The sequence below is a fragment of the Hirundo rustica genome, chromosome 3 (genome assembly GCF_015227805.2).
Source record: "Hirundo rustica isolate bHirRus1 chromosome 3, bHirRus1.pri.v3, whole genome shotgun sequence".
Classification (NCBI taxonomy): domain Eukaryota; kingdom Metazoa; phylum Chordata; class Aves; order Passeriformes; family Hirundinidae; genus Hirundo; species Hirundo rustica.
The window spans coordinates 76,195,356-76,219,394 of record NC_053452.1 but is presented as its reverse complement, the minus strand read 5'-3'; the positions used below and the strand labels follow the sequence as shown (position 1 = coordinate 76,219,394).

General features: G+C 41.5%; 1 protein-coding gene and 1 long non-coding RNA gene across 9 annotated transcripts in view; both read left to right on the top strand.

Annotated features, from left to right (window-relative positions):
• KLHL32 (kelch like family member 32) overlaps positions 1–18,376 on the top strand; it is a 141,792-nt gene extending 123,416 nt beyond the window's left edge. For 6 of the 8 annotated variants that reach the window (XM_040057589.2, XM_040057587.2, XM_040057588.1 and 3 more), the window contains 5 exons: positions 41–767; positions 10,198–10,256; positions 12,676–12,868; positions 15,018–15,112; positions 16,907–18,376. In XM_040057589.2, the coding sequence (XP_039913523.1) occupies positions 41–767; positions 10,198–10,256; positions 12,676–12,868; positions 15,018–15,112; positions 16,907–17,068 (1,236 nt within the window). In that variant the 3' untranslated portion in view covers positions 17,069–18,376. Of the gene's footprint in view, positions 1–40; positions 768–9,240; positions 9,313–10,197; positions 10,257–12,675; positions 12,869–15,017; positions 15,113–16,906 lie in introns of those variants that run through there. The other 2 variants (XM_058419613.1, XM_058419612.1) reach the window with 2 other exon arrangements.
• A 448-nt stretch (positions 18,377–18,824) lies between these two features.
• LOC120750404 (uncharacterized) lies at positions 18,825–20,619 on the top strand. The gene is made up of 3 exons (XR_005699974.2): positions 18,825–20,122; positions 20,210–20,321; positions 20,423–20,619. It is a non-coding gene; the product is annotated as an uncharacterized LOC120750404 (long non-coding RNA).
• The last annotated feature ends 3,420 nt before the right edge of the window (positions 20,620–24,039 follow it).

Here is a 24,039-nt window from a genome sequence, read left to right as displayed (position 1 = left end):
ACATGTGCCTTGTTTTTCCCTTCCTTCCTCCCACTTCTAGCTGGCTGTGAGGTGGTTGGAACACAACTGCCGCTACCAGTATCTGGATGAACTTCTCCAGTACGTCCGCTTTGGCCTTATGGATGTGGATACACTCCATACTGTAGCTCTTACTCATCCTCTTGTCCAAGCCAGTGAAACTGCCACAGCGCTCATTAATGAGGCCTTGGCTTACCACCAGAGCGTCTATGCACAGCCGGTTTGGCAAACTGCAAGGACAAAGCCTCGCTTCCAGTCAGACACTCTCTATATTATTGGTGGGAAAAAACGAGAAGTCTGTAAAGTGAAGGAATTGCGATACTTCAATCCAGTAGACCAAGAGAATGTTCATATCGCGGGGATCGCTAACTGGAGCGAGCTGGCGCCTATGCCTGTGGGGAGGAGCCATCACTGCGTTGCTGTCATGGGGGACTTTCTTTTTGTAGCCGGTGGAGAGGTAGAGCATTCCACAGGGCGCACATGTGCCGTGAGAACTGTCTGTCGATATGACCCCCGCACTAACTCCTGGGCGGAGATAGCTCCAATGAAGAACTGCCGGGAGCACTTTGTGTTGGGAGCCGTGGACGAGTACCTCTATGCCGTAGGGGGCAGAAACGAATTGCGTCAAGTGTTGCCCACAGTTGAACGCTACTGCCCCAGGAAGAACAAGTGGACCTTTGTACAGTCCTTTGATCGGTCGCTCTCATGCCATGCAGGATATGTGGTGGATGGTCTTCTTTGGATATCAGGTAGAAAACGTTTCACACAGTTTGAGGTACTAACAAAATACCAAAATACTGTCTTGAATTAAAGTAATAAATCTTTGGTTTATATGTCAATGGTAACTTTTCTCTTCAGAGAGGACAAAGAACTGAAGCCTCATTAGAAGTATAGGAACATAATGTATCTTATACGTTACAGTTGGTGTTTCAGAGCTGCTGATATCATATGTGCTATCTCCAGTTACCGTTCATAAATCACAGTGAACTGGAATGATAATGCACTTTTGGACAAATTTCCAGTGATAAATTCTGTGTGCTTCCTAAAAACAAACAAAAAAAGACATTGTTTTTGTAGTGTGACCTGGTACTTTTGACAGTAACAGGACCCGAGGGAATGGCCTGAAGTGTCAGAGGAGGTTTAGGTTGGATATCAGGAAAAGGTTCTTCACTCACAGGCTGGGTTGGGCACTGGAATAGGCTCCCCAGGGAGGTGGTCATAACACCAGCTTGACAGAGTTCAAGAAGCATTTGGACAACGCTTTCAGGCACATAGTGTGATTCCTGAGCCTGTGCAGGGCCTGGAGTTGGACTTTGATGATCCTTGTGGGTACTTTCCAACTTAGAATACTCTATAATTCTATGATTCACTTACTCCTGATGATGAAATTGAAAATTAAGTGCTTGTTAGCTTGTGTTGTTCCAGGGCTTGAAGGCAGATGTATGATTTGCTCCCACTTGCTCTTCAGGTTATTGCAACATGCCAAGATGACCATTGTTAGAAATCATCCATGGCTCTGTACACAACAAGTGCACGAGGCTGTCTGGATGTAAATCATAGCTTTATGGCACAGATAGATGAATGTATAGATCCTATAAACCTAAAATAGCGTGTCATTTGCAACTGAGTCTTTAATTGTTATGTTCCATTGATGGGGATGGGAGGACTTAGTTTTCTCAGTCTTTGTAGTTGGTATTAGTTATTTTGGAATACAGCTGATGCTGTCTACAGAAAATTTGACAAGAAAAATATACCTCCTTTACTAAGAAGTGTGCCACAGAAGGTTATATATTTATAATATTTATTAAGGAGGCTAATGAGTAAATGGGGCCAGCCCTTGAGGTAAATGTTCAGTGATTGGCATCTTCACCATAGATACCCTCTGGGGATTTTAATATGATCTGGAATGCCTCTGGGGAAAAGATGGAATATGAATGGAAGATTAAGTTAGCTTCCTAGGCCTTCGCTGTGCTTCTCAAAGTGTGTAGTTTAGGCTAGCAGATGTACCTTTCTGTCCCTGTGGATTAAGTGCCTCATGGGAATGGATTCCTAAGCACTGGCAGGGGAATTAGCAGGTATCTATTTTAATACATATACACTAAGGTCATGAATGTTGACTTTGGAATTGAAAACAGGACGGAACACAGAAGATCACCAAGATCCCTGGCAGGTCCTTTGGATCATTATCTTTAGTGACCATCATTTAGGGAGTCTGGTGGAGTTTGTGCTGTGTGAATCCTGAGGTGAGACACAGGTACAGTACAGGAACAGAATTTCTGGGTTAGGCTACCAGCTGCGTGTATTCAGAGCATTATCCTGTTTATTCACTCCTTTTCCTATTTTATTAATGAAGAGGGATGTGTGTCTGCAGTGGGCACTTGAAATACATGGATGTTACTACTGCTGTGTCTTGATTGCTGGCTTTTTTCCTGTTTTGTGGTTTACATTTGTCAGTATTTATGAAGAATTGGACTTTTAAAAAATGCTTTTAAGCATTCTCACATAAAATCATTGAATGTGCACTAGAAATCCATCAGTGTGGTCTTTCCTTCAGTAAATGAAAAAAGTAATACTTTTTGTCTTAATTTTGGTGGGAAAAAAAGCCCCAAACAACAAAACTAAACAGTCAAAACTCCAGAAAGTATTTGATAGCAATTTTTAAGTCAAACATGGGTCTGGTTGAAGATTTAATTTAATCTTTCCAGATTTCCTAGGAAAGGGTAAATTATCCTGAGAATTAATTCATGTGCTTACTTATGTAGGTGAAATGCATGCATGCCTGGGTGTTTTAAATTCCACTCGCGTTTAGAAAATAATGCAGTGTGATATTGTGTTCAAGGATATGCCTCTAATAGAGCTGTAGAATCAGTGGAAGAGGTAAGTGGAAGCCTACTGGATGAACTTTTTAAAACTGGGCAAAACCACAGAAATTATTTTCTCAGTATTGTCCCATTTATATTTGAAAATGCTACCAACAGTGGAATAAGGTAGACACGGCTTTTCAGTTGTATTTTGATGGGTTCGGAGAAAATGCTTAGAAGTTTTGAGTTGCTCAATTATGACAGGTTATTATGAAGTTTGAGGACTTCTGCACTACACTTCAGTAGATATTGATCTTAATTTTGTACTCTCACACTGAAACCTGCTTGTGTATTGAACAGTTATTTTAAAAAGAAAAGTGGATGGAGACGTAATAACTATAGCTAGCTTTTTATTATTAATTAATTGCTTTGGACCAGAATGTAGCTCGTGGTACACGTACATTCAGGGACAGGGGAATAGTACAGAGAGATGTTTTATTGTATCATAGTCACTGCAGGAAAATCCACTGTTCATCATTGAATATAAGATGTTAGCATAAAAGTAATTAGCAATGCAGGAGGGAACCTATTTTTGAAGTATGTGGCCTAAAATTAAGTAATTAAAAAATTAGTCTGAGTTAGAAATGTTTCTGAGCTGTATCCCTGCTGCTTTTTCTGGGAAATACAGGTCATCAGCAAAGAGCTCTCGAAGTCAGTCTGCTACTACCAGCTGGCAAGGGAACCATGGAAATGTGCCCAGTTTTTTAGTGAGGGAATAAATTAAATAGTGATAATATAAGTTTCTGTCCCTTCTATTTGTGGAGGGCATCATCAAAGCTTGATCTGCACACTGACCATTTACTTACTCAGTGCCTCTGCTACAGCCCCATGCCCTCTTAAAGGCTTAGCTGATCAAAAGCTAACTAGATTTAGGGGATTTCTGTTAATATTTGGATTAATTTTCAGCTTTGCTTTGCTGTTCCTTTGGGACAAATATGACAAGGATTCAAAAATAATAGATAATAAAATCATGACAAAGGCAGCAGAAAAGGAAAATGGACAAAACAAATCTCTGTATGAGTTTACGCACTGGCAATAGGAGGTGGGTGGCTGGTGTTCAGGTGACAGAGGGACTCCTGAGCAGCTACCACCTCTTTGGGGTTTTTAACCTGACAGAAGCAGATTAAAAGAGTGAGCCTTTTGCACACTGGTCAGTTCCTTCTGCTCAGCACAAGTGGGTTGTGCCCTTGAGTTTTCTGAGCATCATATTTTCATATTTATGTCATTATTTATTGTTTTTCCCCCACAGTCCTTATTTTATTTTCTTATTTAAAGAAAAACAAAACATGATAATTTATTAAAATAATGTGCTGTTTTTGACTGGGATGGAGTTAATTTTCCTTATAGCAGCTAGTTTGGGCAATGTTTTGGATTTGTGCTGGAAGCAGTCCTGGTAACACAGGGATGTTTTTGTTATTGCTGAGCAATGCTTGTACAGAGTGAAGGTGTTTTTTGCTTCTCACTCCGCTCCAACAGTGAGGAGGCTGGGGATAGGCAAGGGTTTGAGAGGGGACACAGCCAGGACAGCTGAACCCCCCAGCCCAAGGGATATTCCAGATCATGCTCAGCATATAAAGCTGGGAGAAGGAGAAAATGGGGGTGGTTCATAGTGCTGGCATTTGACTTCCCAAATCACCATTATGCTTGATGGATCCCTGCTCTCCTGGAGATGGCTGAACACATCATAGGAATCAGTGAATTGATGCCATGTTTTGCTTTCCTTGTGTGCATGGTTTTTGCTTTACCTGTTAAGCTCTCTTTATCCTAACCCACAAATTTTCTCCGTTTTAATTTTCCGATTCTAGCCCCCATCCCATGCTGGGGGAGTGAATGAGTGGCTGTGTGAAGCTGAGTTGCTGACTGGGGTTAAGCCACAACAAATAAGTTCTCTGTAGTGACATTGCATTGGGCAGATGGTTTGGAAATTTTATAGAAAGGTGATCCTTCCAGGCCTCAATTAACAACTGATGCGATGACCAATTTCACAAATGAATTGCATGCCACAATGCTTGAAAAGTGAAGTATTTCAGTGAAAGGAAAACAAAGTACACTAAACACTTTGGAGTTCAACATGACTAACAATCACTATCTATAAAAGCGGGGAAATGTTTTCCATAAGAACGAGGACTTGAACTATGCCCATTTCCCAGCATCCTCTGTGGAGTGCACATGCATCTGGAGACCTCCTTTTCTATCCACGTTAACCTTCCTCCACCGGTATAGGTCTAGTGCCCCTGGGGACATCAAGGGGCAGGGAACCTCTGGCAGGCATTCCAGCTCTGGGCCATTCCTGCACCTGCATCTTGGGATAATGACACTTCCCCTTGCCTTAGGTGCTCCAGAGATTAGCACATGAAAAATCTTGTTTAAAACAAAGTGCTACACTGGTGTTTTGCAGAGGCCCGAGATGTCTGACCTTAAGTATGTCAGCTCAAATAACATCTTGACATGCACATAGAAACTCAGCTTGGGGGAAGGGGGTAAACAAGGCATCCCTGTACAGTTGCTTTGTACTTAATATAGGAGATTTTTTTTTTTTTTTTTCCCCAAAGTTCAAGATTCATTCTTTTGGTTTTTAAACTGTTGGTTTTTACCTAATGGTGGAGACTTTGACTAAGGAAATGATGGTGATAACATATCTTAAAGAATCCTTCTGAGTTTGTAAGTGATTTGGGGTGAATAGTATGACCTTACTATCAGTATGCTGTCATGAAGTAAAGAATTTTTTCTCAGCACATGTCTATAAAATCATTTTATGAAAAATAGATCTGGAATAATAGGAGTTTACAGAATCTATCCAAATCAAGTTTTACAGTGTGGCTAGTGCAGGATTTACTGGGAATGGGAAGTTAACAAGTGCATAAAAATTGCCTTAGTGGCCCAGTCTTAGTCTTTGTATGTTCCATATATATACAGACTTCATTTTTACTGTATTTGAATGAATGATCTCACTCCTTTCAGTGATGGACATTATTGGTTTGATGCCACTGGTTCTCCTTAGATTGAATGTAAACATCCAGCTTTAATGATTTAAACAAACCTAGGTCTTGTGCCCCTCTTATTTGTGGCTCGATTGCATCTGGAGGCAAAGAGCACTAATCAGAGCTGCTGTTGGCCTCTTCCAGGAGACTCCTTACCTTGGGACAATATGCTCCAGCTCAGCTGTCCTCACTGCACCTGGGCTGCAGTAAGAGGCAGCGGGTTTGCATATTGAGAAAGGACTATCTTGTGTTTAAGGCGCAGTACACCTAAGAGAGCAGAGATTTGTGTTTTAAAATAGTAGAGTACCTTAAGGGTACATGTCGTGGGTTTCTATATATTCCCTGGATTTGCTGGAAGGAGCACACATGGGAGCTCTTTGCCAACATGTAGTTTTACACATCTCCCGGTGAACTAGCATTCCAGCACACAGCCTAGCGCTTGGGGACTGTGGAGAGAGCTGTGATATTTTCTGGGGGATTTGGATTGGATTAGATTTCTCAAGTCATATGGAGGCCTTGCTAGGCCACGTTATAAATATGGCTTATAAGTTGTCATTGACAAATGCTGAATCTACTGCCTTCCTACCCTTCTCTTTTTAGAAGTGTGTCTTGAAGGTCTTTCTCAATGCGCTTTGTGGAGTGTTTGGGGGGACTGTAAGAATGCAAATGTTTATCAAGTATGGGAAAGGGATGGATGGGGTGTTTTTTTTGAATCCTTGAGCAATTTCCTCCTGTAGAGGGGCTTTGTTGCATGAGTTGGGAATTTACAGGTCTTGGAAGCAACATTTACAGCCTACAAGGGAGTGAGGGACAGTTATTGTGGCGTGTAAAAACATTGTGATCCCATGGGTTGGATGATGGCCTTTTCATGAGGGTGTGCTCCTGTCTGTAAGAGCAAGAAAGTCTTGTCCTGAGGGTGCTCCTTTCCTCCCAGGAACTGGAGTCCTCAAAGCAAGCTGCTCATGGTGATGTGGTGTAATCATCACTCTGTTTATAAAAACAGCAAATGCTGACCAAACTGCAAATTTTCTGTTATTTAACCAGATAGACTTTTTTTTCTCTCTTTCTCTAGCTGTTGGGTTACTACCACATTAGCTGTTATTGCTTGACATCAAATTTAATAGCATAGTCTGTATTTTTAACTATCTCTCATTATAATGCCTCTCTATCCTCTCCTCATAGAAAACACAACAGAGAAGTTTAAGAAATTCTCTTAGAATTACCCCATTTATTTTCTGAGAAAGTATGTGTTATTTTTAGTACCATTTAAACTCTTTTTCCCCTTCTTTTCTTATTTTTAAGAGACATATTGCTGCTCTTTCACCCTTTCCCGGCAGTCTGTAGTATTTAAAAAAAAAAAAAAAAAAAGTTCAAGAGGACATTGCAGACTTGTTAAATCTGAATTTTGGCAAAAAAATTTAAACTTTTTCTATAGCACTTCAAAGTTAGAAGGAACTAGAGTTTGAAAATTGATGCAGATATAAGATGGCATATTTAATGACAGATGTATCTATAGAAACCTGTTAAGATGCAGATTATCCCCCTGGGGAGGGGAGATCAAAACTGCCAATCTATAAAATATACTTGTTAGGGGAAGGCATGGAATCTATCTCTGCGAGCACTTTGATTGCAGGGGACAGTGTAGCAGCATGTGGCATCATAACCTAAGAGCAGACAAATCAGCTTGATGACTTTCAAAGCCAAGAATACTGCTGGAGGCAAGGGTACTCCAGTCTAGAAGAAATTAAAACATATAGAGACTGTTATTAATTCCAGATCTATTTTTGTGTAGTCAAATCTGTATGCAAATCCTTAGCATCTCATTTTGGCAGATTAATCTAAAAGTGAAGAGCGGTATGTGAAGGGAATGTAATGATAAAACACCAGAGATGAGCAATATTGCAGGGGAAAAGATGTAAGCTGTGTACCTGATGTGAGGGGCCCTTTGTGAAGAGAAGGAAATAATTTTGCTATTTGCTTATTTTATTACTTTATGAGGAAACAACACTCTCCTTTCTCTTCTTCCTTCACATCTTTCCCCCCAAATTAAGGTGTCCTTTCAGAATAGAGATGTACAACCCAGCATTGTGTTTCAAATATGTCTCCTATAGTTTAACATTCTGGAGGTAATAATTGAAATAACTGTGATTTTTATTTTTCAAAATACTAATCTGATGTCTCATTTTAGACATTATGCTGGGAGTGAAAATAACTGTACGTTAAAAAAAAAATCAAATTGCAAAACAGATATTAGAAAAGATTGTTTTGTCTATGCAGCTGATGACCGCTAGAAATGTGAAGGCTGCACAACAGTGTAGAGACAAATAACAGATTGTGAGATCAGACACAGGAGCAGTCCTTGCTTTCCAATGCCTGTTCTTGTGTGTGCACTTCACATGTGCTGTGATGGGCAGGGTGTGGCACAGTGTGGTGGAAACAGTTTGAAGAGACTGCATCTCATCCCAGCTATCCTTTAGCCTGTGAACATCTCTGACCTGGGAATTTGGGCTGCTGTCCCTCTGTAGGTGCCCAGTATAGGCTGGTGCTTGCAGAGATGCACCCAAGTAGCAGCATCATTTCTCCTTGCTGCTGCAGTTGAAGAAAACACTCTAAAATATATACATCTATAGTTTCTGCTATTGATTCCTGGCCCAACTCAAGTTTTTTTGAGTGATCAGAGGGTGCTTCTATGTCAGCAAGTAGCTCAGCCCAGTAGGAGCAGATCAGCAGGTAAAACCTTGGCACCAAGTTCTCTCTGTTTATACCATGTATCCATCACATATTTTGCTTTGGATAGGTTTGTTCTGGTCCTCTGGCTCAAATGTTCCACGTACTCAGACAGTCCAAAGCCAAAAGACCAGTTATTGTTTCACACCCTTATGCTGACATTAGGAACTGAAGCACAGCTGGTGCCCGTCTGGAGCAGAGCTTCTGGTTTAACTTGAATGCTCACTAGTCCCAACCTACAGCCTAAAATGATATGGGGGAGGTGGAAGAGTTGCTTTGAGATCACAATATGTCTCTGAACCAAAATGCTGCCCTCGCCCTAGCTGGAGGCTGGCAAAATGAGGATTCCCCAGCACAAAACTTAGGGATAAGAGGGAAAAAAACCAACCCAAGAACCTTAGTGGGACTGGGCCATATCTCAGCCAGCAGGAATGAAAGTCTCTGTGCTGCTGTCCTGGCTGAAACAGGGTATGCCCTCACAAAAAGGGAAGCAACAACAAAATGAAACGTAATAAGATGAAAATCCTTCCTGTCATTGCTGTGGATTTTGTCTGATATTGCTATGTGCCATTAAAACTGTGATATAAAAGCTTGTCTGTCAGTGTGACAGAGTGACTGGTGTGTGGCCATTGACATGCCCTAGTTCTGCCCAGACCCCATGGCAGGATGAAGGTGAGGCGCAGCTTGCAGGAGTTATTTCTGATTCCATCTTCCCATGGGCCCAGTGTCATCACAGAGGGACGGTGGCAGTGCTGCAGTGACACCATGTCCCCAGAAGGCTTGAGCGCATTCAAAAACATGTTTGCCCAGGTGAGATTACAGACTGAAGAAGTTTTCAATGTTTACTTAGTGAAATTTGCCATTTAAAACAAAACAAGAAGAGGATGATTGGGCATTAAACGTCTCTTTACTGTGTTGAGGTAAACAGCTGGTTTGCAGCATCTACTCAGGTCAGACTCTCTTTTGCATTCCTGAGCACTATTGAAAAGTAAATGGTAGGGCTGTTTCTAGTCACTGTGGAGAAACCTTCCAACCTAAGTTTGCAACTAAATGAGGAGATGTTCTCTCTATGATACAAACTAAGTACGGAATTTCTTTCATACGTATAGATAAGCACTGTTGCACAGGGTTGAACTGTGCTTTCTGACTAGCAGTGATATCCCCTGTCATGCTCCTGGTAAAGCAGAGCTTCTCTCTGCCCTCTTCTTTCTCATTGATGCAAGCCCACCTCCTCTTTTAAACTGTGTCACTATGTGTTCCTAGGAACAGGAATGGATTTTATTTTTGTGTCTTGATGAAGGCTGAAAGCACGGTAACGCATAAACAGATCAATTTTTAATTCATTTTTGGCCCATAGAATTAGCTTTACACAGTAAGTGTAGGGGAAGTGTTTATTGATGCTCCTCTGTGTTTCTCTACATTTGACAAATGGGGCTGCTTTTTCCCTTGCAACCAGATTAGAGAAGTGCAATGGAATGTAAGCAGAAGTGGTGGTATGTAATGTAATTATTATTTGCAAATGAACTCTGAATTGGTCATTTTGTTGTACCTGATTTTGGTCCTGGCTTTGCTTATGTGAAAAAATGTAACCTGTATAAACTCTTTTATAGGAGGAGTAACAAATACTGCACAATATCAAAATAGACTCATGGTCTATGATCCTAAGCAGGTGAGTATCTGTGTTATATATATTTTTTTTATTCAAACAGATCTCTTGGCAAATACATACCAATATTTTGTAGAAGGCTAGAAGCACTGACCATTTGAATTAGTGGTATTTTAAATTCACTTTGTACTGATATGTGAGTTTAACAGAGTAATGGAAACCCTGACAACTCATTATGTTTTTTAAGCCTGTAGGAATTAGAAACATCTTGGATTAAATACAGGAATGTGCTTTAAATCCCTTGTATTTATCAGTATTTATTTTGCTTGTTGGTTTGGGGTTTTTTTGTAATCCAGCAGCCCTGAGCAATGTATACTCAAAGTCCGCGTTCCAAAACCGCTCCTTGTCATTGGCATTTCTGTTTTGAATTGCATATATGGGCCTTTTGTTTCCTAAATACTTTGAGAACTGTACTACCTGGCTGTGACTTACTCTGCTGACTGCAAGGGTGCCTATCATTTCATTACCCAAGCACCTAAAATATCTTTTAGGGATTATTTCATACATTATGCATGTGTTTTGATTAGGTTAGCATGGCTCAGTAACCATTTCAGAGGGTTAGGGCATGGTTATGCCCTCTTGCTTGTGTTAGGAATTAAAAGTCCTAAGCTTGCAATCAGAGTTGCATAGCCTGATTTACACCCACGTGGAAGAGTATTGACTTTTCTGATTGTAGGATAGGGGCTTTGATTGCTGTATTTGGAACAAAATTGTGCCAGGAGATACTCCTATGTGGTTCCCACTGACTTTTTAAAGCGCAGCACATACGAGGCCTGAAGCAGGAAGCAGGAGATGACACACCTGCCTCGTTCTTCTCCAGGTGCAGTTTTATCATTGACTACCAATGCTGACTGTCCTAAATCCAAGTGGCAAATACAGGCAGCAATCTTACTTTGCTTGTGAGGGGGACACATATTTGGATACCATGTCTCTATTGTGTACCTTTCACTTGGATTCTTCACTTGCTGATGTGGAAGTTGCACCGCAGAGTAGCGGTGCTGGGGCTGCCTCAGCGTACCGTGCTGAGGGAGGCGGAGGGACCCGGCGTGGCGCGTGAAGAGTTACAGAGCAGTTGTGCACTTGCATTCTTCAAACGATGTCTGCTTCGTGTTTGTACACACAAGCTCTTTTTAAAAATTCTGCTGGCATATTGTTTACGGTGGGTACTGGAAACCATCACATCTGCTTGCATCTCGCACGGAATCTCAATAGCTCTATCAGGGAGCCCCGGCGCCTGCTCCTGCGCGAGGCCTTTGTGGCGAGTCGATAATGCCTGCCATCTGCCACCGAGCACACAGCTACCTGCCAACAAGCCGGCTGGGCTGACCTCTGCTTCCCCACCACTGATTAGTATTCACACGCCGCCTTATTAGAAATGACCCTGCCAGGCCCCTCTGTTTCGCTGCCTTTGCAGTGCTTTGAGGCTCACCTGGCAGGCACTGCAGTGGAGGAAGCTAAAGATATAATCAGGGGATGCAGGCAGGCTTTGCAAAGCAGATGGTGTTCTATAGTCTGGTGTTAAGAGACTGGACTACTAATGCAAACATTAATGCCTAATATTCAACTATTGCACATTGAAATGTATAGCTATATATTGTGGAGGTTAAAAGGCAGAAGGCTTCGAGCCTCTGGAGTTGCTGCACATGTATCACAAAAAATTTCCTCACAGATTCTTAACTTCCTCCACTTAAATTAATCTCATCCGTTGCCAGGTTGTTTGATTTGCTAGACGTAGCTGGAGCAATTGTTTTCTCGGGTATAAAATACTCTGCTTTAATCCTTTGTCTTCCATGTCTTCCGGCCTCTTCCCTAAACAGGTGAAATCCTTGAATATTGTTAATGAGTAAGAAAAATATTCAAAAGGTTGTAACTTTTTAAGTTGCCACAAATAAAGGGTTGACATTAAACCAAATGAATCATTTGAGAAGATTCTTTAGGAAATTATTTTTGCTCTTGCTTTATTCCCCAAGGATAAGATCAAATAAGCTTCTTAATAACGAAAGGCAGAAGAATCTCTCTTCTCTCATAACAGAGCTCATTGGTACAGATAACTTTAGCACTGTATACAAAGGAGATATTTAATAGTCTGGTTTAAGGAGAATTTGCTACTGAGTTATAAAGGAAAAAAAATACAACAACTTTGAAATCTGATGAGCTAGGGGAAAAAAAAAAAAAAAAAAGGCAAGAAATGCCATTAAATTAATGAACTTAAATGTGAGAACTATAAACCATGAGTTCAAAGTCCACTATCCTTATTCAGTGTTACAACCAACACACATGTCTAGCATATGAACAGAACCAGTGTATGCACTTGTGATTCCTGACCAAGGGTAAGAAACCAGTTCTGTGCTGCTGTTCCTTGCACTACCACTATGGGTGCCTCTTTGGGCAGTGCTGAGACAAGCTCTCTCTCTCATTCCAGAATAAGTGGTTAAGCCGTAGCCCCATGCTGCAGAGGAGAGTCTATCACTCCATGGCTGCTGTCCAAAGGAAGCTGTACGTGTTAGGTGGGAATGACCTCGACTACAACAACGATCGGATCCTGGTCCGTCACATAGACTCCTACAGCATAGACACTGACCAGTGGACCCGTTGCAGCTTCAACATGCTGACAGGTGAGCATGGAACAAAAGGGGAACTCACTAGTGTTGAACTGAAACATCTTTTCCCTTTAGATGCCTTTAGTATGTGGAACTCCATGACACTGCTAGAAATGCTTCCAATTTAGGGACCACTGTTAGCCAAGAAGACACTTTTCATTACAGTTCTGGCATTCATTCACTATCTACAAAACTTTTGATTTAGCACATTGTACATTTAATTTTGAAAAAGGTGCAGATAAATTTCATTTAATTAAGCAGTAAAATATATTTTTTCATAATATTACCAGTACTCTTTTTTAATTCTCAAAAAGCTTGCCTGTGGTATTGGTGTAGCTCCCTGTTTGAGTGTACAAGTGACTGATGTGTCTTTACCATGTAACATCATTTTGTAGTGGTGTCTGCTGGCATTACAGGGCAAAGCTTTGACTGAAATCTGTTAACTCTTGATTATTTCTAAACAGTATCTTAATAAATTACCCAAAAGGATGTGTCCTTGTTGGAATTCCATCAAGTCAGAAATGAATTGAGCACTTAGTTAACTACAGGAACTGTAAAGTTCTGTTGCAACTGGAACTACAACAATCTGAAGAAGTGTTACAGCTGGAACTTGCAAAATGCTGCAGCTCACTGTCCCTGCCACCCAGTTCAGCAAAGTTCACCTCCACCTGGTACTATTCCCAGATGATCTCCTTGAATCACAGGGAGAGACAGAGAATCATAGAATCATAGAATGATTTGGGTTGGAAGGCACCTGAAAGATCACCTAGTTCCAGCCCCGCACCATGGGCAGAGACGCCTACCACTAGACCCAGATTGCTCAAAGCAACCAACCAACCTTGAACACTTCCTGGAATTGGGCATCCACAGCTTCTCTGGGCAGCCTCATCACCCTCACAGTAAAGACTTTCTTCCTAGTATCTAATCTAAACCTACTCACTTCCAGCTTGAAGCCAATGCCCCTTGTCCTGTCACTGCATGCCCTTTTAAAAAGTCCCTCTCCAACTTTCTGGTAGGCTCTCTGCTGGCAGTGGGAGGCCACAATTAGGTCACGCTGAAGCGTTCTCTTCTTCAGCCTGAACAGACCCCAATTCTCTCATAGGAGAGGTGCTCCATCTCTCTAATCAGTTTGGTGGCCTCCTCTGGACTTGGCTCCAGCATGTCACTGTCCTTCCTGTACAGAGACGGACACAGCACTCCAGGTGGGATCTCACCAGAGTGGAGTAGGGGAGCAAAATCACCTCCCTGAACCTGCTGGCCACACTTCCAGAAAGGCGTGTGACACATTCCTAGAGAAGCAGCAACAGCAGTGTTGCTTGGTTGCCAAGTCAGGCCATCAGAGCACTTGATGGACACTAGGGAGAGAAGCATAGATTAAAAAGGAATCACACATGGTCAAACAGAACTAGTTTTTCATGTGTCTTTTGCTCACTAGTTAATTATTTTGTTATGTGGAGGAACTGACAGCCTTTGAGAAGGATGTCATCTTATTTGCAACTGTAAAACCCTGGCACCGAAGGAGCGCTACTCATTCTGGAGCTGACCCTGCCCCACTAAATGCTGTGAGGCAGCCTCCTCTCCACTGCCTCCAGGTTGTTTCCACAACCTGCACCTTAAGAAAGCTATTTCAGACTTTATTTCTGTCAGTACAACTAGCAGTAAATGTGTTTGGTGAACTGTGTAGTGCAGATCATTTTAGGGCTGTATTTTTCCTTAGAAACTTCCAAACTTGTTGGGATGCCGTTGCTATGGGGATAAGCTTGCGCAGCAGCTCCTGCGATTTTGTCCGTACGTGTACCTGGAGGAGTGAGGCTGAGCAGGCGTGGGAAGCACGTGAGGGGCACTCAGCCTCTGTGGCTGCTTGGTTCTTCAAGTCTGATGGAGGCTGAGGGGCAGGTGAGGACCGTGCCTGTCACCTGTGGCACACGTGAGGAGGGAGCAGATGGTCCCCTGTGCAGCCACATGAATGCTCATCTGGGCAGCACCCGGCAGGGCTCCTGCAGAGAGCAAGGAACTGCCCCTATGCCTCACCTTCACTCCGACATGTTGGGAATTCTGAAACAGTCAAGTTACTGCCAGGAGTGTTTGTATCCCATTACAGTACTTGGTGTTAAAAGGGTTAATTCAACACTGAAAGTGGTTTCTATTTCCTTCTTTGCTTTAGGTCAAAATGAGTCTGGAGTTGCTGTCCACAATGGTAGAATATATTTAGTTGGTGGCTATTCGATTTGGACAAATGAGCCTTTGGCATGTATCCAGGTGAGCGATTTAGGTTTCTTTTAAAGTCTTTTCCAATAATTTTGCAAGTATAAGTTTTGCACAGTAGTTATTAAAAAAGGAAAGTACATGTGAAGTGGAGAGATTAAGGATATTTCTTATGCAGCCGCTGAACCTGCATAAACAGAGAAGAAATACTGTACAGATTAAAAGTATTTTCAGATGAGCCGATAGATGCAATTCCTCTAAGATATTCCAGTAAACCAGGGTTGAATTGTCTTTCCTTTGGCAAGGTTTGAACAAAATAATGTGTATATATTCACAGGTTACACAATCAAGTTCAAAATTAAAAGGGTTGCAGAAATGGATGATGGGGCTAAGAATTTTTCAAGCACATATTGGGATTTTTATTTTCTTTCCGAGTTGTGTTTCTGAAGGGCAGGCGAGTTAATGAGTTGTTCATTGACTTAGTGAAGTCAGCCTGTGACCTGCCCTACTGCTTGCTGCTTTAAAGCGTCAATGAAAGTTTTTTGATCCCTGCTCTAGGCAATAGGCTGTCCAGCAAACTCCTCTGTCTTTTATAAAAGCAGCTCACCTGCAGATCCATGGCTTTCAGGTATTTTGGTACAGCAATTAGGAATTCTTACCTTTCTGCATGTTTCTGAGTGAAGCAGTTCTTCATCACAGCCACTGCTTTATGATAAACTGGGCAGTTAAAGACAGAAATTCTTGTTTATATCTCAGTTTCTGCACTTTTGCTGATAAACAACATTTTTATTAGCTTCCAACTTTTTGGATTTTAGAATTTTACCTCCAAACTGTCCCATAAGACTAGAAGTTAGGCTTAGCATAAGAAACGAGTATATTAGGCCACCAAGCTGACTATATTGTGGTCTTATATTGAACACTTAGTAGCATGAATTTATAAAGAGTAAGATAATGCAAGATAAACAGTTAGAAACATGTTCTAGTCATTAGTATAATTGTGTTTTAGCAAGTTTTGGGATACCATACCAAAAAATTTGTTGGAAGAAGACATTCAGGCTGGCTTGGATATAGCTGACATATAATGCGTAGATGGAGTAATAGCACAGTGTAGAGGTAGCAGCTGTCCTCCACCAGTGGACTCGTTTATAATCAACAGGTACTTTGCAGTATTGCACCTGGGTTTAAATACGGCTTAGTGACAAGCAAAAATAATCCTGGGATCTTGCTTTCTTAAGTGGACATTTGTCCACAGCCCCAGACTGGTGGTGAACTGGCAGCCTGCTTGACACAGTCCCCACATAAAAGGGAAAAGAAAATAATGAGTGATTTGGCAGAGCTATGCGTGCTGTCCCTCTCAGCTGTTGGCAGTGTGCCTGGCTTTAACCAGCAAAACTAGCCCTTTTATCTTCCAGCTGAGGAAAACTGAGGTTGCTCTCTCCTTTGGAAGAAAAAATTCCACTTTTTTCAAATACCTTTACTTACTTTAAGTCAGTAATTTATTTGGTATTCCCATCTTCCATAGAGCTTCTGTGCCCCCTAAATACCTTGGAGCTGGCAAACAATTTGTGCTCTGTGCTGACAGGAGCTCTTCTGTTCCACTTGCATGGCTGCACATTCTCCTGCCAGGAAGCAGGATCCAATGCCATTGTTTGCTCCCAAGTGCCTAAGCACTCAGGTTTTGGGTTGGGTGATGAGAACAGCAAATGGATCGCCAGATCCATAAATAATCTAAAAATTATCTGAAACTCCCTTTCTGCTGGGATTATAAATACATGAGATGGGTGCCAGCAAATTTGTTTCAGCTTTCTTCTGTGATCCCAAAAGTATTTTGTATGCTTTGCCATGCAGGTGCTGGATGTTAGCAAGGAGGGAAAGGAAGAGGTATTCTATGGGCCTACGCTCCCCTTTGCTTCCAATGGAATAGCAGCCTGCTTTCTTCCAGCTCCTTATTTCACGTGCCCCAACCTTCAGACTCTGCAAGTGCCTCACCACAGGATCGGCACAATGTGACACATTCCTTGCGCTTCACAGAAGCAGAAGTGGAGGGAGGAAAACATCAAAGCCTGTGTATAGAGGGGTTCCTCTGGGTCAGTGAGAAGAATCAATCCACCTGGGCTGCTGCTTTACCATCACACATTTGTCTTAAAGTCGGATCACAGAGGCAGGAAGGAAGTTACAAAGCCTGCGTGTAGTTTCTCTCCTTGGCCTCAGACGTAGAAGCACATCCCTGAGAGTGCTGTGCATTTCTGCTGGTGACTATTTGCTACGTCTTCTTCATTTCCTTATGCAACTTCGTCAGGCATTGTGGATGCTCTCAGCTCTTCCTGGGCTGCTGCTCTTTGGAGTCTGCACATTCAGTTGTTCACCAGTGGCGCTTTCAAAGACAATAAAAAAGCTCTGTTTATGTTGAAAAAGATGATATAATACTGTGCTAATTATGCAACTTACTCAATACCTTTGGCAAAAAGAATAACAAATGTGTTGACTTCCAATTCTGAACTCCATCGTTTACAGTTTCTCATTTAATAATATTTCATTTGAAATTTAAATACTTCAAAAGAGATTAATACAAAAATAAAAAACAAACAAGCCCTTTAGGATATAAGGAACAGATAAAAATTGTCTCAGCTGGAAGGCAAAGAAAATGAAGCCTCATGGTTAAACTCAAGTCTGAACTGAATGTGTTTGTCTGAGAATCTAAAGATTGTTTGGGATGTCATTTACCAAGGTCTACTACCAAATAAATGTTACCTTCTGTCATATGATCAATTCTTCCTGACAGCTGCAGTCTTTTAATCGTGGAGATCAGCCTCTTTACTGTATAATTAAAATGTGCCATTTACTTAATATTTTTAATATCCAGTCTGCAAGGGGTCACCACATTTACAATTATCAATGAACAGTCTCATTTTTCCAACATATGGTCCCACAAATCACTGTTCTCCAGAGGCTAAACAGGTGTAGAACAATGTCAATATTTATTTATTTATTCTTTCAGTTTATATAGTGTTTCTCCATTCCACTCTCCAGGCATATGCCAGCTCACAGCAAATACTCTAACCTGGTATATTTTGGCTTTGCTTGGCTACTGCAGCCCCTGTCTCTTATCTCTGTTTTATTTACATATTGAACAAAAATGTCAATGTTTGTAAATATTAACCAAGCATGTAATTAAATCTTTCTCTATTTCTGATTTATGGATACTCTGCACTTCTCTGCCTTACCTACTGATCAGCTCCCTGCCTCTGTGCTGCCTGAGCAGACCTATCTAATTGCTGCTGATGCTCCTGCTAATGCCACATGTGCAGTGTGCTGCAGCAGTAGCCCATGCCTGCTGGACGGGAACAGGTTTGACTTTGTCCAGTGAGCAGCACTTTCTGATCAAAACTATCTTTTAACTTTTAAGGGCCTGATTACAAGGAGGTAACTTTATTATCATTTCTGTCTCCCGCTGGGCAGTGTGCTGGCGGAACATCACCTTTCCTTTTCCGTAATTATCAGGTTAGGATGTTTTATGGTTGGGTTGGGTTTTTTGTTTTATTCTTTGGGGTTTTTGTGGGTGTTTTTTGTGTGGTTTTTTGGTTTGTTTGTTTGTTTTTTGTTGTTGTTGTGGGGGTTTTTTTTGTTTGGTTCTTTTTGTTGTTGTTGTTGTTTGGGTTTTGTTTTGTTTGGTTGTGTTTTTTTGTTTTTGTTGGTGTGTTGTTGTTGGGGTTTTTTGTTGGTCGTTTGTTTGTTTTTTGTGGTTTTTTGGCTGAGCTTTCTCACTTTCGTTGCCTTGAGCAGAGCTGCAGCTGCACAGTCTTTGCCTGGCACACTGACTCAAGTTGCTAACACCATCTCCTCTCTGTGCACCAAGTATGCCTATATCTAGGCAGGAGTTTTCTCTGTGCTGTGTGGGAGCTGGATAGGCTGTACATCAAGACATATTTTAATTTCTTGTTTTAATTTGTTTGATCTCTTGGAAATCTGCATGCAAGGGACAGCTCTCTGAACAGTCAATTTACAGAAATTGTTTACCTGTGTGGGCTGAAGGCCCAAGCCAGGCAGGTATTCGAACTTTGACTTAGGCGTGGCTTTCAGGGACACAAACAGAGTACATGTCTCATTTTCAAGAGGAGGATGGCTGAAAAAAACCAAAATGTGTGCAGGGGCTTTGAGTCATATCCCGGAGGTACCATACCAGGTGAGTGATCCACTTTTGTTTCAGAGGCAGAACTGACACTTCCCATTTGTAGAGCCCAGGGCACTTCTGGACAATTGTGCAAAGTGTGTTTTCTATGCCTCAACTTAGTTTGGAGACTTTCATTCCTAGGTCTCATAGCTTTCCACAGCTCTAGCTATGGAATAATTTCTAAATTGCTGCTTCTGGAGAGCAAGGAGAGGGATTAGGATGGATTAAGATGACTTCTGAGTAGTGGCAGAAAGTGGCAGCAGTGGCCTAGGTTTGAGAAGCAGAGGGGGGCAGCTTCCTCATGCAAAGCAGCATGTGCCTCTTATTTTGAGGTCTGAAAGACAAGAAAGTTATTTATCATGTTTCTTCTGCCCTTTAGACACTTCTACTTCTCTGGTTGTTGTCACCAATTGTCTGCACTGTGAATGGCAGTTTTAAACAGCTGTGCAATCGCATTATATTGGTTAGGGGTACCTCTGCCACAGAGCCTCAGGACAACACATATGCTCCTATTAGTGTCAGGATCCTGCTCTGGCTCTTAATCATCAGGCTCCACTGATTACAGAGGTCTTTCACAGCAACCTCTTTGTCTTTTAAGTTTTTGTGTCACACTTTCCTGCCTGGGTCTTTCTGCTTTTCTTGCAGGACCTACAGGACAGATGGAGGGTGCTTTGTTGCACCTGAAGTCAGAAAATGCCTCATAGCCCTTGCCAGATGAGCAAAGCCCAGTTAATTATTGCCAGGTAAGAAAAGGGAACAGTGTGGATGCAAGAGCAGCCAGAGAGCACCCTGCTGTGGCTGAGGGGTCTCAGCTGGAAGGAGTGAGGATGGGAGAGCAAGGCTGGCTTCACCTGCCACCTGCAGCTGTGCAGAACTCCTGCAAAGGCTGCCTGGTGAGCTGAAGTATCGGAATCACCATGTCCTCGCTCTGCCATCCTTCCATTGAATGTCCCTGGCTTTTAAAACTGTCGTGGTTGCAGAATCCTGTGCATGACCTCCTGATCTACCTGTGATGTCCTAAATTTTGTACCACTTTGGGCAAACATACAACACTGAACCCAGCTTTCATCCCTACCCAGCCTACTGGTTTTGGTAAGTACTTCTGACACACAGTTTACCTCAGGTTTTCTACATATCCCTAAAGCTGTCCAGAACAAGAATATTATTTCTGTGCTTGCTGGTTCTGTTTCCAGAGTCTGATCATCACAAATGTGAGAGCAGATGCCAACACAAGTCGTTTATCCAGCTGGGAGTGTGCAAGGTAAGAGGACAAGTTGCAATCAGTGAGAACTCACTACTGCTTCAGGGAAAGAGGTGTTCTTACCAGTGAATAATGCAGCAGTCACTGACAGTTCCTTTTGGAAGAGAGTGCAATTCTGTGCCCTGAACTCCTGAGATCTACACCTTAAGACTATTTTTATCTGCAGCTAAAAGACTTTTGGGCCACGAGGTCTTGAAGAGCTGTACTGAAGAGCTATTCTGTGATTGTTTTCAGGCCACTCCCATAAAGAATAATATGCTATCCTTTATATTCCTTTAATTAAAGTATATATAAATATATATTTTACCTTTGAGTCTTAAAATGTGTTATCAGCTTATAGCTATAAATAACCACAAGCGAATCACCTGCTTTCTGCTTTTAATCCGAAAATGCCTGATTTTCACAAGCAGCAGCAGCACCAACTGCCTCTTCTGCCACTTTGGTGTCTCTTGAGCATTTCACACCCAAGTGCTGACTAAAGAAACACTCACATGTTGTGAGCCAGTGTGCAGCAGTTCTGCTTCTGTACAGTAATGTTTTTGTAACTCTTCAACTTCTAGTCGTGGCTTCTTCTTAGTTTAGCAGCTTTTGAGCCAAGATCCTGACTCTCAGAAGAGCTGAAACTTCTGTAACTCTTTTTCATCTAAATTTTGCCTTCCCCAGTTACCCTCCCCCAAACCTGTACAGACGTTTAGTACATCAGTTCCAGAATCTTGGAGAAACAGATAATTGAATATTCACACATGCAGAAACAACCCAGGCAGAATGTGGAACAATGTGGAAACAAGCGCGAAAAGAGGCGGCATCTGTTTATTGAAAATTAAAATGTAGAATAAATTAAGAGGGCAAGGTTAAAACACTTCATCTGCAGGCAGAGTGTGTAGAGGAGAAAGACTGCAGGAAGTTTAGCACATAGACTGTGTATAAAGGACTTATGCAGTTCTATTTTTGCAAAATGAGGGTTGCCCCCCACCCCAAGCACACATTATAAAGGATAAAGTGTCCACATAAAGAATCGTTTTCCAGTAGAGATGATTATATGTAGCAGGTTCACAATAATGCCAGAATTAAAATGCTTAATATGTTAATGTTGCAATGCTTCAAGTACTGAAGAACAGAGTAAGTATTTTTAGCAATACCCTCAATTCATGTAAGCAAATGCTGTACTAATTTTTCCACCAGTGTCTATGCAGGTCATGCTGGGCCTTTCTAAAACAAATAATGAATTTAGCAAATTTGCATTTTTAATGCCTGTTTTGGTGTCATTCTGCAAGGAGAAGGGTAGAGCCAAGATAGTGTTTGATGGACTGACAAATGCAGTTAAGTTTGCTTGTAATGTGGAATTACTCTGCTGGCATTTCCTGTAAAGGCCTGATACCACATCTACAAATAGAGGGAGGATATGAGCTTGTACTTTTTTTGTTGTTGTTCTGTACATATCTTTGCACTTTGTACATTAAGCTTCCAAAAGGTTTACCACTTTAAAGCTGCTGAAGTAGACAAAAGCCATATCCTAGTAATTCATCATAAAACAAGCTTAATTATGCTAGGACATATTGACACTGCATCAGATTTTTAATCTTCAACATAATTTTATAACCATTGCTAACAGATGGGCTGATTACACTGTATTTGAGTTTTAAGTAATAGTTAAAAATTCTAAAATATTATTAAATTGGAAATACCCATTGCATACATAATTTTCAGAGCTTCTGAAAGAAAGAAAACCACAGTGCAGTAAAACCTTTCTTGTTTCCTGAGGGAACTATATTGCATTTAAGGGCAGAGTTATCAAAGTTCCTTAGATGACCAAACAGTTTATGCTATTGGCAACTCCTCTTCTGTTCAAATAGAACAGATGAGCCAGGACCTTATTCTTTCCACAGGTCTGCTGCTCTATTTCTGCACAAAAGGTGTGAATTTTTCTATTTCAGAACCTCTTTTTGATCAAAACATATATCCCCCTCCTTTTTTTTAAATTGAAAATGAAAGGAAAGAGTAATTTAAATTAGCATGTTTCTGCTCTTCAATAACAATAACAAATGTAAAATTCTTATGAAACAGAGGGACAGCTTTGTGAGACTAATGGAAGTCATATGTGAATTCTGAACTTTTTTTTTTTTTTCATGTTATCATGTTAAGGTTACTAAAGGAAAGATAAGCCAGACTTCCCTCTGCCTGCCATTGTTCATCATGTGCTGGATGTGTTTCATATCACAAGGATGATAACGGGTCAGAGGTGATTGGTATCCTGGATTCTGGAATAGGGGAAATAAAAAGATTAAATACTGTCTATTTAGATCTCAATTCTATACATTGGAGAAAAGAAAAGGTACTTGTTATATGTACACACACAGTCTTCCTATATCCTGGAACAGTCCTCTGGCCAAGGAGATCAGTGTGGGAAATTCTGGCAAGGCTCATGGTGGCTCTATTTCAGACAGGTCTCCCACGACCAGTATCAGCATTTCCAAACGAAAGGACACTTTGGTCAGTCTGGGCACCAGGCTTAGGGCAAGAAAAAGCGTACTGAAATGAAAAGTTTTGTTAAAACTCCACTGGCAAATAGTGATTCCGTAGTTATGAGTAATTAATTCAGATGTCTGCTAGTTTTGGCTGAGGTGGAGTTAATTCTCTTCACAGGGGCTGGTATGGGGCTGTGTTTTGGATTTGTGCTGAACACAGGGTTGATAATGCAGAGATGTTTTTGTTATTGCTGAGTGGGGCTTACACAGAGTCAAGGTCTTTTCCAATTCTCGTACTGCCAGGCTGGGAAGGAGACAGAGCTGGGACAGGTGATCCAAACTGACCAAAGGGACATTCCAGACCATGTGACATCGTGCTCAGTACGTAAAGTGGGGGGAAGATGTTAGAGCCATTTGGAGTGACTGCGTTCATCTTCCTAATGTTACACTGTCCTGGAGATGGCTGAACACCTGCCTGTCCTGGGGAAGCAGTGAATTAATTCCTTGCTTTATTTGCATGCCATTCCTATTTATGGCTTTTGCCTTTGCCATTAAACTGTCTTTGTCTCAACCAAGGAGTTTCCTGCCTTTTACCCTTTTAATTCTTTCCCCAATCCTACTGGTGGGGGAGCAGCTGTGTGGGGCTTGGCTGCTGGCTGGGGTTAAACTATCACAACGTTCAAAATAGATTAATACCACCAACTTTTCATTATATAGATGGGCTTGAATGATGAAATTTCTCTGAATTAGGTACTCTAGCTACAATTTTACTTTAAGGATCTTTTTATCATCAGTTGCAGAATTTACAGATGCAGGAAATGTCTGTCCTTGCAAGCAATGTTATTTTTAAACAACATACTGAGAGACACCATTGCCATCCTGTAAGTAAAATGCTGCCCTAGTGCTGCAAATGTGCAGGCCAAAGAGCCTATAAAAGCTGAAATCAGGCTGTCACTTCATGGTGATGATGCTTCAGACCAAAACTGCAATAGCACAAAGCCATCTGGAATGGTGACCTGTTAGCAGTCATGGCCACCTGCAGCGCGAATTGTACCTCAGTCTCTAACACTGCCATGCACCCTAC